This window comes from Pristis pectinata, chromosome 35 (assembly GCF_009764475.1).
Source record: "Pristis pectinata isolate sPriPec2 chromosome 35, sPriPec2.1.pri, whole genome shotgun sequence".
Taxonomy (NCBI): Eukaryota; Metazoa; Chordata; class Chondrichthyes; order Rhinopristiformes; family Pristidae; genus Pristis; species Pristis pectinata.
In genome coordinates, this window is record NC_067439.1 from 12,813,108 (window position 1) to 12,829,978 (window position 16,871).

General features: G+C 46.4%; 1 protein-coding gene across 3 annotated transcripts in view; it reads right to left on the minus strand.

Moving 5' to 3' along the window:
• The window catches only part of LOC127586292 (synaptosomal-associated protein 25-like), a 69,225-nt gene that overhangs the window by 13,780 nt on the left and 38,574 nt on the right, over positions 1-16,871 (minus strand). For 2 of the 3 annotated variants that reach the window (XM_052044107.1, XM_052044108.1), the window contains exons 4-5: positions 11,865-11,913; positions 6,284-6,401 (exon numbers count right to left, since the gene is read on the minus strand). In XM_052044107.1, coding sequence (XP_051900067.1) covers positions 6,284-6,401; positions 11,865-11,913 — 167 coding nt within the window. Of the gene's footprint in view, positions 1-6,283; positions 6,402-6,745; positions 6,864-11,864; positions 11,914-16,871 lie in introns of all 3 variants that reach the window. The other variant, XM_052044109.1, reaches the window with a different exon arrangement.

Below are 16,871 nucleotides of genomic sequence, written 5' to 3' on the forward strand. Positions count from 1 at the left end.
CGTCAAGGTTCAACAACAGCTTCCTTCTCCCCCACTGCCGTCAGGTTCTTGAACCGACGTGACAAACCCTAACAATATCTCGGACTGTATTTTCTTCCCTCTCTCAATCTTATCATTACGTTTATTTTGCACACATGTAAGTTATGTAAAAGTTATGTTAATTTAAGTTTATGTTAATTTACGTCTTGTAATGTGCTGCTGCTGCAAAAAGCTCATTTTCATGATATTTATACCCGGTATATGTATGCCTATGACAAACAATAAACTTGAACTTCTTGTAAGTGTGACACCGGACAAGAAGTGTTCACTGGAATGGCTACAACACCTCTGTTCACTCCCCACCAACCACCCACCAGCGCACTCCAGATTAACCCCAGGGCATCTGCAAGTGAACACTGGGAGGAGGATGGGGGAATGAAACTGTTGGCTATAGAGAGACTCTCCAGTCTCTTGCACACAGCACCCATTGCGTGGGCTGGAGCTGGAAGGTGAGGAGATCATTCCACATCCAGGCCTGCGGAACAAGATGCGATCCTCAATGAGTCATGAGTGAACTACTGGATTGGGATGCATTTTGTATAAGACCTTGAGAAAGGTACTGAGGCCCACATCTGGAGAAGCTGGCTGGAGGGTGGGTAAACATCTGGGCTGTAAAGACAATCAGCAGCATGGTTTACCTGCCTCTGAAGTCAATGCCATACCAGGTCCCTCACACCTGTGTCAGAACATTGCCCAAAAACATCCTCCCCCTGCCTGACCCAACCAAGCATAAAATCAGATCGATTTCCGAGGATCAGAGGTTATGGAACTAGCTTAAACCCGTTCCACATCCACAGTCCTGCAAACTCAAGCCATGCAGCTGTTATTTGGATGGTCAGTGTACGGTCATGTGTTAACTACTGGGTTGGGATGCATCTAGTGTAAGGCCTTGGTAGAGGTGCTGAGGTCCACATGAGCAGCTCTGTAGCATATGTACCCTATGTATTGCAGCAGAGTAGAGCTTCTTCCTCGCAGCGCCAGAGACCCGGGTTCAATCCTGACCTCTGGTTCTCTCTGTGAGGAGATGGCGTGTTCTCCCAGTGAATGCAGGGAGCTCCTATTTGCTCCCACATTCCAAAGCCATAAGGGCACATTAATTGGCCGCTGTAAATTGTTCCTACTATGTGGGAGAGTCGTAGAATCCGTGGGGAGTTGACGGGAATGTGGGGAGAATAAAATAGGATTAGTGTGAATGGGTTCTAGACGTCGAGCATGGACTCCGTGGGCGGAGGAGCCCGTTTCCATGCTGTATGATGATGGCCACTGTTGGCTCTGCCCACCCTTCATATTTCAAGGACTCTTCACAATGCATAAGAAAAAATACTACATTGCCTTCCGAACTGCAGCAGGCAGATGGCTCATTCAATCATCATGCAGGCCAAAGCACTCAACCATGCAGAGAAACCATCTGCTGTCCACAGAGCCTTCAGCCGGAAGAAGCTGAGGAGATAGACTTCAGATGCATACAGAAATAACACTTCTAGTTGATCATATGGGCTAATTACAGGACATCAACACCAGGGTGTGTAGACACGGGAAATGTTTCAGCTCTATCCACCTCATAAATCTGGAATCCTCTGGATCTACCTGGAATTTGCAGGGTTTGATGACTAATCTCTGGGCACAGTTGTGAGCAACATCTGGGAGCACAACTGAGGGATTTGTTTTTTTTTTAAGTCCATGGTCATTTTCATGTCTTAGTTCTAAAATGATACAAGATGGACGGAGGGGGATGGTAACTTGGGTGATGGTCGAGATTGTTTCTGCTGGGTCTGCTCACATACTGGAAGGGAGATAATGAATAGACCAATGGCAGTTCTGTGAAGTGGGCAACCCCAGGTTGAAGAGCTTGTGACAGGATCATCTCCAAGATTAATCCCAGCTGATGCTGCCAATCTTTTAACTCCTGCCTATATCCCAATCTGATAACTCACCCATTTCCCCCTCCATCTCCACATTGGCTTCCCCCTATCTCCACCATCTATCTCTCCCTGCTATCTCTTCTTGCTCGCTTCCCCAAGTACTTAACCCATCTCGTTGACTGGCTATTTCACAGTCTATGTCCTCCAGTTTGCTTTCCCATCAATTTAGCCACTATTTCCCTCAACATGCTTTGCATTTACTGTGTTTCTTATCAGATTCTGGATAACACATATATATTTGAACAAAAATGAATCTTCACCAGACAAGGTTAAACAAATTTGATCGAAATTTGGGCCAGTTACCTGTACAGAATTCTTCACTGTTATGTCTCGTTAACGAGATGATTCATGAACCCAAGGATGTTATATATGTAGGCCCAGTGACTGCTTCTCAGCAGAGAGTAGCACTGGAGATAGAGACAATCGTACTGCGTGAGATAGGAAAGGTGAAAGAAATGGATTGTAAATAAGCTGCAGAGTGGGGTGCAAAGGAGACCTTGAAGTCAGGATTAGACTATAAGACAATAGGAGCAGAATTGGGCCATTCGGCCCATCGAGTCTGCTCCGCCATTCAATCATGGCTGAGTTTTTTTTTCAACCCCATTCTCCTGCCTTCTCCCCGTAACCCATAAACCCCTTACTAATCAAGAAGCTATCAATCTCTGCCTTAAATACGCCCAATGACTTGGCCTTCACTGCCCTCTGTGGCAACAAATTCCACAGATTCTCCACCCTCTGGCTGAAGAAATTCCTCCTCATCTCAGTTGCAAAGGGACGTCCCTTTATTCTGAGGCTATGCCCTTGGATACTAGACTCTCCTACTAATGGAAACATCCTCTCTACGTCCACACTATCCAAGATCAGTTTGTAAGACAAGTTTTTCACTGTACCTCGGTACAAGTGACAATAATAAACCAATACCAATACCAATACCAATATCAATCCGGTAGGTTTCAATGAGATCCCCCTTCATCTGAACTCCATCAAGTACAGGCCCAGAGCCATCAAACGCTCCTCATATGTCAGGCCTTTCATTCCTGGGATCATTCTTGTGAACTTCCTCTGGACTCTCCCCAGGGCCAGCACATCCTTCCTTAGATATGGGGCCTAAAACTGCTCACAATATTCCAAATGCGGTCTGACCAACGCATTATAAAGCCTCAGCAGTACATCTTTGCTTTTATTCTGAACACTTTTAGAACTCAAGACTTGGAAACATCTTCCAGGCACCCTTGCACGAACGACAAACTAACACATACCTCTCTGACCCATGCCCTGAAGGAGCCATGGCCCTATTTTTAGATCCATCAAATAACTCACAAAATCAAGAGCATGGCAACACTCCTCATACCACATGCCAGCTGGCGAGTAATGTTTTGCCTGGTGGGATTGTGAAATAATTCATGCTGCTATATTTTTCTGCAGGATCTCTTCCCTTGTGAAGAATCGCGATCCCAGTTTGGTATCAAATATCCAATGTTCAAGCTTCGATTGCTGGAATGGAATTTGGAAATGACTAGAATTTCAAAAACAGCTCTCTCAATTTCCTCTATGTAACTCTCCAGAGTTGACAGGACAAAGAATAATCTGAAGATAACTTCAATGATGGACCCTCTCTGGTGAAGGTCACATCTCCTGGTATTGACCATACTTATAGGCATTGGGTTGTTTTCAGTGAGTGGGGGTACTACAGTTAAGTATTGGGTTGGTGTGTAACACAACACAAAGCCCACCTCTCCTTAATTCCTTAGGTAATGGAGTAAGGGCAAACATCTGAATATCACGTGTGTCTCCAGCACCCAGGGAAACCCACGTAGTCACAGGGAGAACGTGCAAACTCCACACAGACAGCACCCGAGGTCGGGATTGAACCTGGGTGCCTGGAGCCGTGAGGCAGCAGCTCTACCAGCTGCACCACAGTGCTGTCCAAGAGAGGGGGAAATATAATCTGCAGGCTCAATGGAGTCACAGGGCTGTACAGCACAGACGTGGGTTCATCGGCCTACCTCGTCCATGTCAACTATGATGCCTAGCTACGCGATTCCCGTTTGCCTGCATTAGGCCTATGTCCTTCCTTTCCTCCAGGGGCTGCTCAGAAAGGCCTCCTTCAAATCGTGCTGTTATTAAAACCTAATATTCTGAAGGTGCCTGACAACAGGGGTGTCTTGGTACAACCTGGACAAATTTCCCCAGGAACTCTTGAAAAGAGCACGGCCTTGGTTGTCATTGGCTCCACATCCAACCTGGTAAACACACCACTGGCACAAACACAACTGGTGGCAGGAAATGCCAGCTGAGTTTCCAGAGCGGTAATCCACCCCTGGAGTACTCATCACTGGGATCACCTCAGAAAGGACTAGGTTCATATCCACAGCAGTGAGAATATCAGCGAAACCCAATATTTCTAAGCTCAGTGTTTCTCTCCTTAAAGGATTTGAATCAGAAAGTCATCTCCAGATGCTGACTAAATTCAGATGAATTTGGTGAAAGATTTGGTTGATTTAATGCTTGTCCTGTTAACCCACCTACTGAAGTGATATTGGTGGTGTACATGCACCTGTCTACATCAATGGTGCTGAGGTCGAGAGGGTTGAGAGCTTCAAGTTTTTGGGAGTGAACATCACCAATAGCCTGTCCTGGTCAAGTCACATAGATGCCACGGCCAAGAAAGCTCACCAGCGCCTCTACTTCCTCAGGAGGCTAAAGAAATTCGGTATGTCCCCTTTGACACTCACCAACTTTTATCGATGCACCACAGAAAGCATCCTATCTGGATGCACCACAGGTTGGTACGGCAACTGCTCTGCCCGGGACCGCAAGAAACTGCACAGAGTTGTGGACACAGCCTAGCGCATCACGGAAACCAGCCTCCCCTCCTTGGACTCTGTCTTTACTCCTCGCTGTCTTGGTGAAGCAGCCAGCATAATCAAAGACCCCACCCACCCAGGTCATTCTCTCTTCTCTCCTCTCCCATCAAATAGAAGATACAGGAACCTGAGGGCACGTACCACCAGGCTTAAGGACAGCTTCTATCCCACTGTGATAAAACTCTTGAATGGTCCCCTTATACGATGAGATGGACTCTGACTTCACGATCTACCTTGTTGTGACCTTGCACCTTATTGCACTGCACTTTCTCTGTAGCTGTGACACTTTACTCTGTACTGTTATTGTTTTTACCTGTACTACCTCAATACACTCTGTACTAACTCAATGTAACTGCACTGTGCAATGAATTGACCTGTATGATCGGTATGCAAGACAAGTTTTTCACTGTACCTTGGTACAAGTGACAATAATAAACCAATACATGAGAGCTCACACCAAGCTCCTGGCCACACTGTCAATGGTTTCCAACCCAGTGCTCAAACTTAAACCACAGCTACTGGATCTTGGTACTTTCCAGATGAACAAAAAAGCTTTATCAGAGAACAGTGGGTTGGTTTATACCCAACTGTGAAATGTAATGTTGGCTAATTTGAGGCAAGTAACATTACCAAATTCAACACGTTTTTATTTGATTGAATTGTACATGGATGAATCAACTGGATGGGAATGGGAATCTGAATGGTATGGAATGGGCAGAGTGAGTGACGTCAATCAGCTCAGCATTTTGAACAGAACATCCATGGACATGCACAGGGGCTCAATGTGGAATTCATGGCCAGGCTGATCAAAAACCTTGCAAGCGGCAAGAGATTCAAAATGATACCCATGTCTTTTTTAATGCTTAAATTTGAGCTTTATCATACAATTACAACACAGAGGGAGGCCATTCAGCCCAAGGTGTCCAGACTGTGTTCTCTAACAGAGCACTTCATTGTTCCATCCCATTGGTTCCTGCTCCGTAGCCTTGCAAAATTTTCCTCATTGGATGCTTATCCAATTCCCCCTTGAAGTCTGCAAAGAAACAAGCCTCTGCCACGACTGCAGATGGCGCATTCCAACCACACACTGCGTAAAAAGTTTCCTCATGCTATTTTTAATTATCTTCTCCATTACTTTATATCCGTGACCTCTTGTCCTTGACCCCTCCACCAATAGGAGCAGCCTCCCACTACCCACTCTAGACTACTTGTCATTTTAAATTCCTCTATCAAATCCTTCTCATCCTCCTCTAAAGAAAAGAGTGACAGCCTCTCTGATCTTTAGGGAACCTTGGATGAGTGTCTCGGGGAACGAAGGAGCCAGCAGGTTTGAGGTATTGATGTCCTTCCCTACAGAGGGTGGGTGTTCTATGAGTTTAGATGGAACCGTGTTATTTCTCAGCAAGCAGCATGCAGGCAGGCAGGCGGCCTCTGGGACCGACAGTTGACACCTACTTATTGCAGGGGCAGGAACAAAGACCACAGCATTTGCCCAGATCCGACAGATTTTTTTCTGCTTCTTTCATGTCCTTATTGATCTGATCCATTCCCTCTTCAATCCTCTCCAATTGCTCTGAATGAGGAAGATAGTTAGTTTCCACAGACAATGACAACATACAAGTGAGGGATTGGTGAAGCCCCAAACTGATTGGGATTGAACTGGCTCTTGCAAAATGGGTACTGGCGCTCAAGGTGAAGTTTAGACCTACTGGAGATTTATATCCCTGGTATCATGCGTTAGACCGCTCCCAATCAGTGTGGGACGTCCTCAACCCTCGAAAGAAACAGACATTAAGTGAAGCAAAAGAGAGAGACATAGAAAATCCAGCAAGACATGGACACAGGAATTTGTCACAAAACCCTGACTCAATGCACCCAGTGTCAGCCCAGAAGTGCCTTTACACTGCCAGTACCTACTTGGCGCAGGGACAAACGCAAAGGCCACAGCACTTTGCCATGTCTGATAAATTTTTCTCTGCCTCCTTCATGTCCTGGTTGATCTGGTCCATCCCCTCCTCAACACGATCAAGTTGTTCTAGTTAGAACAGAAGCAAAGGAGTTGAGTTCAAGAGAGAAAATAAAATGTAAGTGGTTGGGGTGGGGTTGCAAAAACATTGAGACAGATGTGGCGGGTTTGCTCAGGTTGGTGAATAATTATTCGTACCCTTTAAACCTGAATGTCTTGGATACATGTTTAACGTGTAGCACATCATTGTAGGGATAAGAGCAACATCATTTCACCTGGATTTGTCTTCTTTCCCATTTTGGAAAAGCTGTAATCCAGGCACGAGCCGGCCCCACTTCGGAATGTACCTCGGCTGAATAGTGATCTCAAATTTTACATGACTGTTCCTATTGCCATCTCCCAGATACATCTCCCATTATTCAAGAGCATTTATCACCCTCTCTCTCTCGTGTCATTCATTTAACCCTGATCTCCACCTCCTCCCTTTCATTCTCTCTTCCTTCCACTTCACTCTGCAGCGTAAAACTTGTACTGTTTCCCCCCCCCCCCCCCCCAGTTTCGATGAAAATTCACCAACCTGAAATATTACAGGTCCTACAAACAATCTGCTGGAGGAACTCAGCGGGACGAGCAGCATCTGTGGGGGAAAAGGAATGGCCAACGTTTCGGGCCGAAACCCCGCGTCAGGTGTTTCCCGGGTCAAGGACGCCTGACTTACCCGTACGTACGAACAAGCGTTTGGGAGACCAGTGGGAGGGATGGGGATGGATTTGCCGACTCTCGGAGCTGCGGATGTCTTCTGTTGGGTGAGGTCTGTGTACCTTCCCTCCCCATCACCCACCCCGGAGCTGCAACAATCGGGGGCTGGGTGGAGCCGAGCAGAGCTGGGAGCACTGAGCAGGCTCACTCGCTCACTCACCGAGGCCGGCTGGCGGCCACTCTTCCCGCGCCTGCTCGGTCTCCCATCACTGCTGTTTCTGTGACCCTCTCCCACACACTGTTTGTGTTTGTTTCCGACTTACGAACAGTTCTCAGGAACAGAAACCTGTCGTAACCTGGGGACTGCCTGTAATCCTATCTCTGTGTGTGTGTCTCTCTTTCTCTCTCTCCCCCTCCACAAATGCTGCTGAATATTTCCAGCCTGTTCTCTTTTATTTCAGACTTCTAGCATCTGCCGTATTTTGATTTTGGCTCCTACTTCATGGATGCTGTTTACATTGTTTCTGAGTCAGTTCAACCTGGACAGGATTGTGTGGTCAATGTAAGACCCAGGCCATTGAACTTGGCCTCTTCCATCCACTTCAGCTGGTGCCACCTGTCCGACAAATTATTTATAATTTAATTAAATCATGCACGGTGGTGCAGCAGGTAGTGCCACCTGCTTCACAGCTCCAGCAGCCCGGGTTCTATGCTGACATCCGATCTCATCTACGCGGAGTTTGCACGTTCTCCCTGTGACCGTGTGGGTCTCCCCCGGGTGCTCCAAATTCCTCCCACTTTCCAAAGACGTGCAGGTTGGTAGCTTAATTGGCTGCTGTAAGTTGCCCCTAGTGTGTAGGTGAGTGGTAGAATCTGGGGGGGGGGAAGTTGATGAGAATGTAGGGCGTATAGAATCGGATTAGTGTCAATGGGTGCTTGATGGTCAGCAGGGACCTGCTGGGCTGAAGGGCCTGTTTCTGTGCTACATGACTCTATGACTCTTAAGTCTATTCCCTAGTGCTCCATCTTCCTCCCACATCCCAACGACATGCAGGTCGGTAAGTTAACCGGCCCTAGTGTGTAGGTGGGTGAGAGGAAAATCAGGGGGGAGTTGATGAGCTTGTGAGAGAGGATCATCTACAGGGGAGATGTGGGGAGTGACGGGATTACTCTGCGAGTTGGCATAGACTCGATGGGCCAAGTGGCCTCCTACATCATTATATGAGAAAATAGGAGCGTGCTGGACAGCTTGGTTTTGCTTTCTCCAGGTCAAGCTCCCAATCTCAACTGTGCCGTCCATGCACAGGTTGGGCAGAGGGTCACTCTCCAATGGGCTTTCACCTGCAGAACCCCAGGGGACACGTCACCATTAGTTAGACGGAACCCGGTGACGTAGGACTAACTTAAAATATTTCCATTTCCGATACTTTCTGATTCCCTCATAGATTGAGGGACTATTCTTTGCACCTTCTGCACTTGCCTTTGTAGGTCCTATGGTCTGGGACCAATCAAACAAGATGGGTCTCAGTAACAGGCTAATTTCACAGCATCACCCTCTGACGTACTGAAGGATAATCAGTAAGTTAAATTAAGAGAGTGTTTTATTAAACAAAGGAACTTACAGAGAGACATTAAGTAGGCAACATCTACAGAGAGAGAGATTTTCTGGAAACATCTAAATGTTACAAATACAGACACCAGCTGTTCATGTGCTATAGATAAGATAAGATCTTTATTAGTCACATGTACATCGAAACACACAGTGAAATGCATCTTTTGTGTAGTGATTTTGGGGGGCAGCCCGCAAGTGTCGCCACGCTTCCGGCGCCGACATAGCATGGCCATAACTTCCTAACCTGTACGCCTTTGGAATGTAGGAGGAAACTGGAGCACCCGGAGGAAACCCACACAGACACGGGGAGAACCTACAAACTCCTTACAGACAGTGGCCGGATTTGAACCCGGGTCGCTGGCGCTGTAAAGCATGATGCTAACCACTATGCTACCGTGCCTGCCTATAGTCCTTAAAGGGGGTACACACCCAAAACTACATACAGTTGGGTATGTGATTCTCTCCCAACTAAGGACTAAATGTTCAATGGAGACTAACAACTCTCTATATGTTGCCAATGGACAATCTCAGTCTGGATTGTGTGGGACTCAACAACGTAGATCTTTAATTCCCTATTTATGTGTAAAACTGCCACTATGGATTGTCTCTCCCTCCCTCCCCTCTCCCACAGCACCCTACGTACAGGTAGCCAAACCTCTAGACGAGAGGTGAAACTCTGATAAGCACCCATGGGATAGGCAGGTTTACCCGATTACTGGAAGTTACTTCTATCAATACCCCAAAACACCTCTAATCAGTTCTGATGAGACATCTTTGACCCTAAATGTTCACTCTGTTTCTCTTTCCACAGATGCTGCCTGACCTGCTGAGTGCTTTCAGAATATTCTATTCTTACTTTTAGTCTCTATTAAAATGAATGAAGATCTAACCCTGAAGTAGAGGGTGGAAGGATCAGCCAGTGACACTGTGACACTCTTGTGAAGAGGGTTGGATATTCACAGTGGTTACTGGACCAGGATTTCAGGGGAGGAATGATTCTGAGACACGAGTTCAAATCCCACAGTGGCAATTTAAATTGAACTAATTCTGGAACAAAAAAGCCAGCATCATTAAAGGTGACCATGAAGTTATCGAATTAAAGCAGAAACATCTGATCGACTGGTGTACTTTATGGAATGAAATCCGTTGCCGTCACCCAGTCTGTGACGCAATATAAAGCTGGAATCAGTAAAAGTGAGCACGAAGCTGTCAGATTATCACAAAAACTCATTTTGTTCATTTCGGGCAAAGTCCTTACCCTGTCTAGCCTGTTGGTAACCCTGTCATAGGAAACCCTGTCATAGGAAAGATGTTATTAAACTAGAAAGAGTGCAGAAAAGATTTATCAGAATGTTGCCTGGACTTGGGGGCCTGAGTTACAAGGAGAGGTTGCGTAGACTAGACTTCATCCCTTGGAACGTGGGAGATTGAGGTGTGACCTGATAGAGGTATATGAGATCATGAGGGGCATAGACAGGGTGAAAGCACATTCTCTTTTTCCCAGGAAGGGGTGCTAAAAACAAGAGGGCATAGGTTTAAGATCAGAGGCGAGAGATTTAAAAGGGACATGGGGTAACTCCTTCACGCAAAGAATGGTGCATATTTAGAACCGAGGAGGAATTTCTTTAGCCAGACAGTGGTGAACCTGTGGAATTCATTGCCATAGACGGCTGTGGAGGCCAAGTTGTTGGGTATATTTAAAGCGGAGGTTGATAGGTTCTTGATTAGTAAGGACATCAAAGGTTACGGGAAGAAGGCAGGAGAATGGGGTTGAGAGGGAATAATAAATCATCCACGATTGAATGGTGAAGCAGACTCGATGGGCCGAATGGGCTAATTCTGGTCCTGTGTCTTATGGTCTTTGGAACGAGCTGCCAGAAATAGTGGTTGAGGTGGGCACATTAGCAACATTTAAAAGCCATTTACACAGGTGCATGGATAGGAGAGGTTTAGAGGGTTATGGGCCAAACACAGGCAGGTGGGACTAGCTCGCTGGGCAACACAGTCGCCGTGGATGAGTTGTGCTGAAGGGCCTGTTTCCATGCTGTACGACTCTATGACTCCTGTCTGCATCAGTACGGCTCTTCTGAAGCGGGCTCACAAGTCCCTTGTTTCCAACCACTACAAGAAGGTCAAAAATAAGTACCACCGTCATCTTCCCAGGATATCTATGGATGGCTAACCTTCCATTGATGGCGCATGCACAGGACAATGTTTAAAAATTGTAAAATAAAAAATTAAGGCCTTAGTTTGAATCATCGCATGTAGTATGGTCATTGACCATCCAATGGAGAAGATCGAGTAGAATGGCTGGTTGTTCTTAAGTAAAGGGAATACCTGTGAAATTCCAAAGTGGTAAAGAACATGTGCTAGATAGCTGCGGATTCAATGACCTCTGTTAAACCCCAAAATAACAGGATTGGCTTTAGGTTCATGGTGCAGACTCTGGGTGAGTTAACTCAGCAAGACTGGTCACTGGTCCTCAGACCAGCCTGGCTCAGCTCTGCAGAAGGAGTGCTTTTAGCCACTAGGCAGAGCTGATTCCCGTATTTTACAGGCAAGAGGAAAATGATTCCTTTGCAAGATTGTTGCTTTATTGCGCAGCCCGTAAGTAGTCCCTGCTCCACCCAACTATTTAACAATATCAGGGGTTTGCAGTTTCAGTCTAAGCTGTGAAAGACCAAGCATTGCCCAATGTGGGTGCACTGTCTCCTCTCCATCCCAATATGCAACCAGAATGTTCTCTGAAGTTCACTCACCTCCTTGCTCATCCAGCATGACCAGAGTCCTGATCCCGGCATCTTTGCTCTGTTTGAGGTGAGAAGGACAAAGAATATAGTAGTTGTAACCAAACAGGTACATTGTCAGATCGCAACCCCAAATCAATAATCCAACCCCTTTCACATCCATATTCAGAAAACTCCTGAGAAACATGCAACTGGTGTGTGCTGGAATTCCAACTGGTGTGTTATTCCAGCAGATAGGTTTTAAAAGATCCACTAGCCACACATTAAAATATCTCAAAGTTTCAGGAATTAAGTTCCATTAACTTTACTTCACGATATTCACAAGCATCAAATTTGGATGTCCGTCAACTATATTATATTACCGGGTTAGTCTCCACAATAGGCCAGCTATCTCCATTTTGTTTTGTTTGAGACACATGCAAGTTGTGAATCTCCAACTCCAAGCTACTGCGGCATTTACAGAAGTAGGTTCAATTTCCCTAGCATGTGGTGTAGTTGCTGTACAGAGATGCAATCACTTACCTAACTTCAGGTCCAACCCTTATTGTACAGAGTTTAACTGGCTAACACCACAGCTTACTAACATCAAGTACAAGTAGGTTGCCTGTTACAGATCCAATAATGACCATTTACTTTGGATAAAAGCAAACAGGGTTAGACAGCCCACAATCTGTACCAATTGAGGGCATAGCCCACACCACATTATCTAAAGTGCCTGCGTCCTATACGTGTAGGGAACCCCTACCCTGTACAGATGGTGGGTCTATACAAGTCAAGTTATTGTTACGTCACAAGTATGGTGAGCTACAGGTATAATGAAAAGCTTGCTTGCAGCAACATCACAGGCACGTAGATTTGGACAACATAAATTATATAACAGTGAAGATAAAATAAAAGACTGTGTAGAAACAAGACAATAGTTCCAAAAAAAAAATACAATCTATGGCAGTGCAAGAGGTGGTCTGTAGTGTTCCGTTACTGAGGTAGGGTTAGGGTTGTACAGGTCGGTTCAAGAACCTGATGGCTGTAGGAAAGTAGCTGTTCCTGAACCTGGTGATGTGGGACTTCAGGCTTCTGTACCTCCTGCCCGACGGTAGCAGCGAGAAGAGGGCATGGCCCAGATGGCAGGGATCCTTGATGACAGATGCCTCTTGAGGCAGCACCTCCTGTAGATGCTGTCAATAGTGGGGAGGGCTGTGCCTGTCACGGACCAGGCTGTGTCCACTACTCTCTGCAGCCTCTTGCGTTCCAATGTGTCGGACCTGCCATACCAGGCCGTGATGCAACCAGTGTGTATGTACAAATTACAGGCACTTTCTACATACAAGGTGCAGGCCCTCTACATGTCTAGACTGTCAGCTTTCCATATGTACAGAGTGAGGGCCCTCCACACGTACAGGATACAGGCCCTCTATATGTACGAATATCTTGTACATACAGTATAGAGGGCCTGTATAGAGTGCGGTCCTTCTATTTGTACACATACAGGGTGCAGGCTAACTATATGTACAAAGTGCTGGTCCTCTGTATTTATAGAGTGTGTGACCTCTGTATGTACAGAGTGTGTTGTCCTCTATATGTGGAGAGTGCATGCCCTGTACACATACAGGATGACGTCCCTCTATACATACATGGTCTGGGCCCTCTACGTATAGAGTGTGTGAGCCCACTGCAAATACAGGGTGCGTGCTCTCTATACATGCAGTGCATGGACCTTCCATAAGTATGGGAAACTATGTAAGAAACATCCATTTGAACCTGCTGGATTATGGAGTCCAAACAAATATCAGACATACTTTTAGTGGGCAAGCTGATAATGGGAACCTCTGTTGTTCCTGCTTCACAATTAGCAGGAATCGAGCTCTCGGGCTGGTTCCATGGGCTCCGACACCTTGTTCATCCATCGCCGGCTGAGCTGACGAGACTAGGGAGTAGGAAGTCACTGCATCCGTGCAACAAGCCTGAGTGGACAGTGTGGAAAATCAGCTGGAGAGATCTTTCTGCATTGGGTGTCCAACGGTGGAAGAATAAGGTGAACACCCCCTGCCACAGCAACTGAAACTCCCTGGGACTACAGTTTCACGAGAGTACTTCTTCCTCGTGGGTCAGTGGGTAGCATGCTTGCTTGTGAGTCAATGGATCCTGGTTTCACAGCCCCACTCCACATAAACCAGGCTGACACTCACTTTGAGGGAATGATGCACTGTGGGCAGACGATATACAAAACAGATGAACTCTTTATCTCCCATTCTACCTCATCATGGTCCTTGCACTTTCTCTGTAATGTAACACTATATTCTGCATTCTGTTATTGCTTTTCCTTTTTTATTACCTGGATGTACTTATGGAGATACAAGAAAGATTGCAGATGCTGGAAATCTGGAACAACACATAAAAACTGCTAGAGGAACTCAACAGGTCAGGCAGCATCTATGGATGGAAATCAACAGTCGACATTTCTGCCCAAGACCCTTCATCAGTACTGGAAAGAGGGGAGAAGCATACAGGATGCTGGGTGGCAAACACATCTGGACCCCATCCTCACACACTAGTGCACAGCTGTCAGTCCCATGCACAACTCCCATAGAAGACAGAGGGTCGTGGTTGATGGGACTTATTCTAACCAGTGGTGTTCTGCAGGGATCCGTACTGGGACCTCTGCTGTTTGTGGATGGGTGGGTTAGTAAGTTCGCAGACGATACAAAGGTTGGTTGGCATTTTGGATAATGCAGAAGATTGCCAAAGGATACGGTAGGATTTAGATCAGCTGCAATTATGGGTGGAGAAATGGCAGATGGAGTTTAATCCAGCCAAGTGTGAGGTGTTGCACTTTAGCCGATCAAATGTAAAGAGACAGTACACAATTAATGGCAGGACCCATAAAAGTGTTGATGAACAGAGGGATATTGGGGTCCAAGTCCATAGCTCCCTGAAGGTGGCTGCACAGGTTGATAGGGTGGTAAAGAAGGCATACGGCATGTTTGCCTTCATTAGTCCAAGCACTGAGTTCAAGAGTCAGGAAGTTACATTGCAGCTTTATAAAACTTTAGTTAGGCTGCATCTGGAGCATTGCATTCAATTCTGGTCGCCCCATTACAGAAAGGATCTGGAGGCTTTGGAGAGGGTGCAGGAGAGGTTTACCAGGATGCTGCCTGGATTAGAGGGCATGTGCTATAAGAAGAGGTTGGACAAACTTACGTTGTTTTCTCTGGAGCGGCAGAGGCTGAGACGAGACCTGATAGAAGTTTATAAGATTATGAGAGGCATTGATAGGGTAGACAGCCGGTATCATTTTTCTAGGGTCGCAATGTCTAATACTAGAGGGCATGCATTGAAGTTGAGGGGGCGCAAGTTTAAGGGAGATGTGCGGGGCAAGTTCTTTGTTTTTTTTTAAAATACACAGTGGTGGGTGTCTGGAATGCATTGCCAGGGGTGGTAGTGGAGGTAAATATGATAGAGACGTTTAAGATAGGCACATGAACGTGCAGGGAATGGAGGGAAATGGACCTTGTGTAGGTAGAAGAGATTAGTTTAGTGAGGCATTTAATTACAAGTTTAATTAGTTCAGCACAGCATCGTGGGCCGAAGGGCCTGTTCCTGTGCTGTACTACTTGATGCTCCCCTGAACAATCACATCTCCTGTTCATGATTCTGCCTTCCTTACACAACTCCCTCCTCCCCAGTACACTACACACATGCCATATCCTGTTGGGGGAATCAATACACTCACAGTACTTCCTCAAATATTGTTAACGTTTTAACTTTTATCCAGGATAATGAATATAGTTGGGGAATAATAATGGTTTTTGGTTCATTGTACAGAGACAACTTTAACATAACAGTTGATCAGAACAAGTAGACAGTCTGTAACTAAAGTGACTTTGGAACCTCTGATCAGACCAACATTGCAGCAGACTGCAATCTCTATGAAAGGCTGTGATTACACTGGAGGGGACGCAGAGGAGATTCACTAGGGATGGAGCATTTCAGTTGTGAGGAGAGAGTCGGTCGGCTGGTTTTGCTTTCCTTGGAGCTGAGGGAGGGACCTAACAGAGAAAACCAAAATTATGAGGGGCAGAGATAAAGTGGATGGGGAAAAACTTGCCCTCCATAGCAGATATGTCGAAAATCAGAGAACAAAGGTTTAAGGTAAAGGGCAGTAGGTTTAGAGGGGATCTATGAAATAATTTTTTCTGTTTCATTCTCTTCCCCCACCTGGCACCATCTGTTTATCACCCACATACTTCACCCACTGGGTCCCCTATCCCCTCCCTTGCCTCCACTTTTCCCTTTTCTCAGCATCCCTCCCTTATTTGGTTCCACTCATCCCCTTTCTCTCCCATCAGATTCCGTAATCTGCAGCCCTATCACCTCGCAGTCTCTGTCCCCACTTCCAGCCTTCCCTCCCCCACCTGGCTTCATCTGCCCCTCAAACCTTCCTAGATCCACCTCTCGCTTGCCAGCTCTTGCTCACCCTTTTATACTGGCTATCTACCCTTTCCCCCTTTACACACTCATTCCTGACGTGGGGTCTCAACCCGAAACGTCGACTATCTCTTTACCTCCACGGATGCTGCCTGACCCGCTGAGTTCCTCCAGCAGCCCATTTTTATGGTTAGAATCTGGAATCAACTGCCCAAGTGTGTGGTGGAAACAGAATCTCTCAGCATTTGTCGAGACTAGCATGTGAATTGTGAAGGCACACAGACCGAGCGCTGATATGTGGGATTAGTAGAGATAGGTACCTGATGGTCAGCACAGACATGGTGGACCGAAGGGCCTGTTTCTGTACTGTAGAATTCTATGACTAACTAGCTCCTGACTAACCCGAGAGGAGCTCAGTACAGTTGGGGTGCAGTAGCGTGGTGCTGAAGTTAGCAGACGAGCAGTCAATTTGAAGGCTACCATGGCAACTGGTGGAGGATTTAAATTCAACCACTACCCAGTCTGGCCTATACGTGACTCCAGTCCCACCAACATGGCTGACTCCTAGCTGCCTTCTTAGCTCAGGGGCAGTTA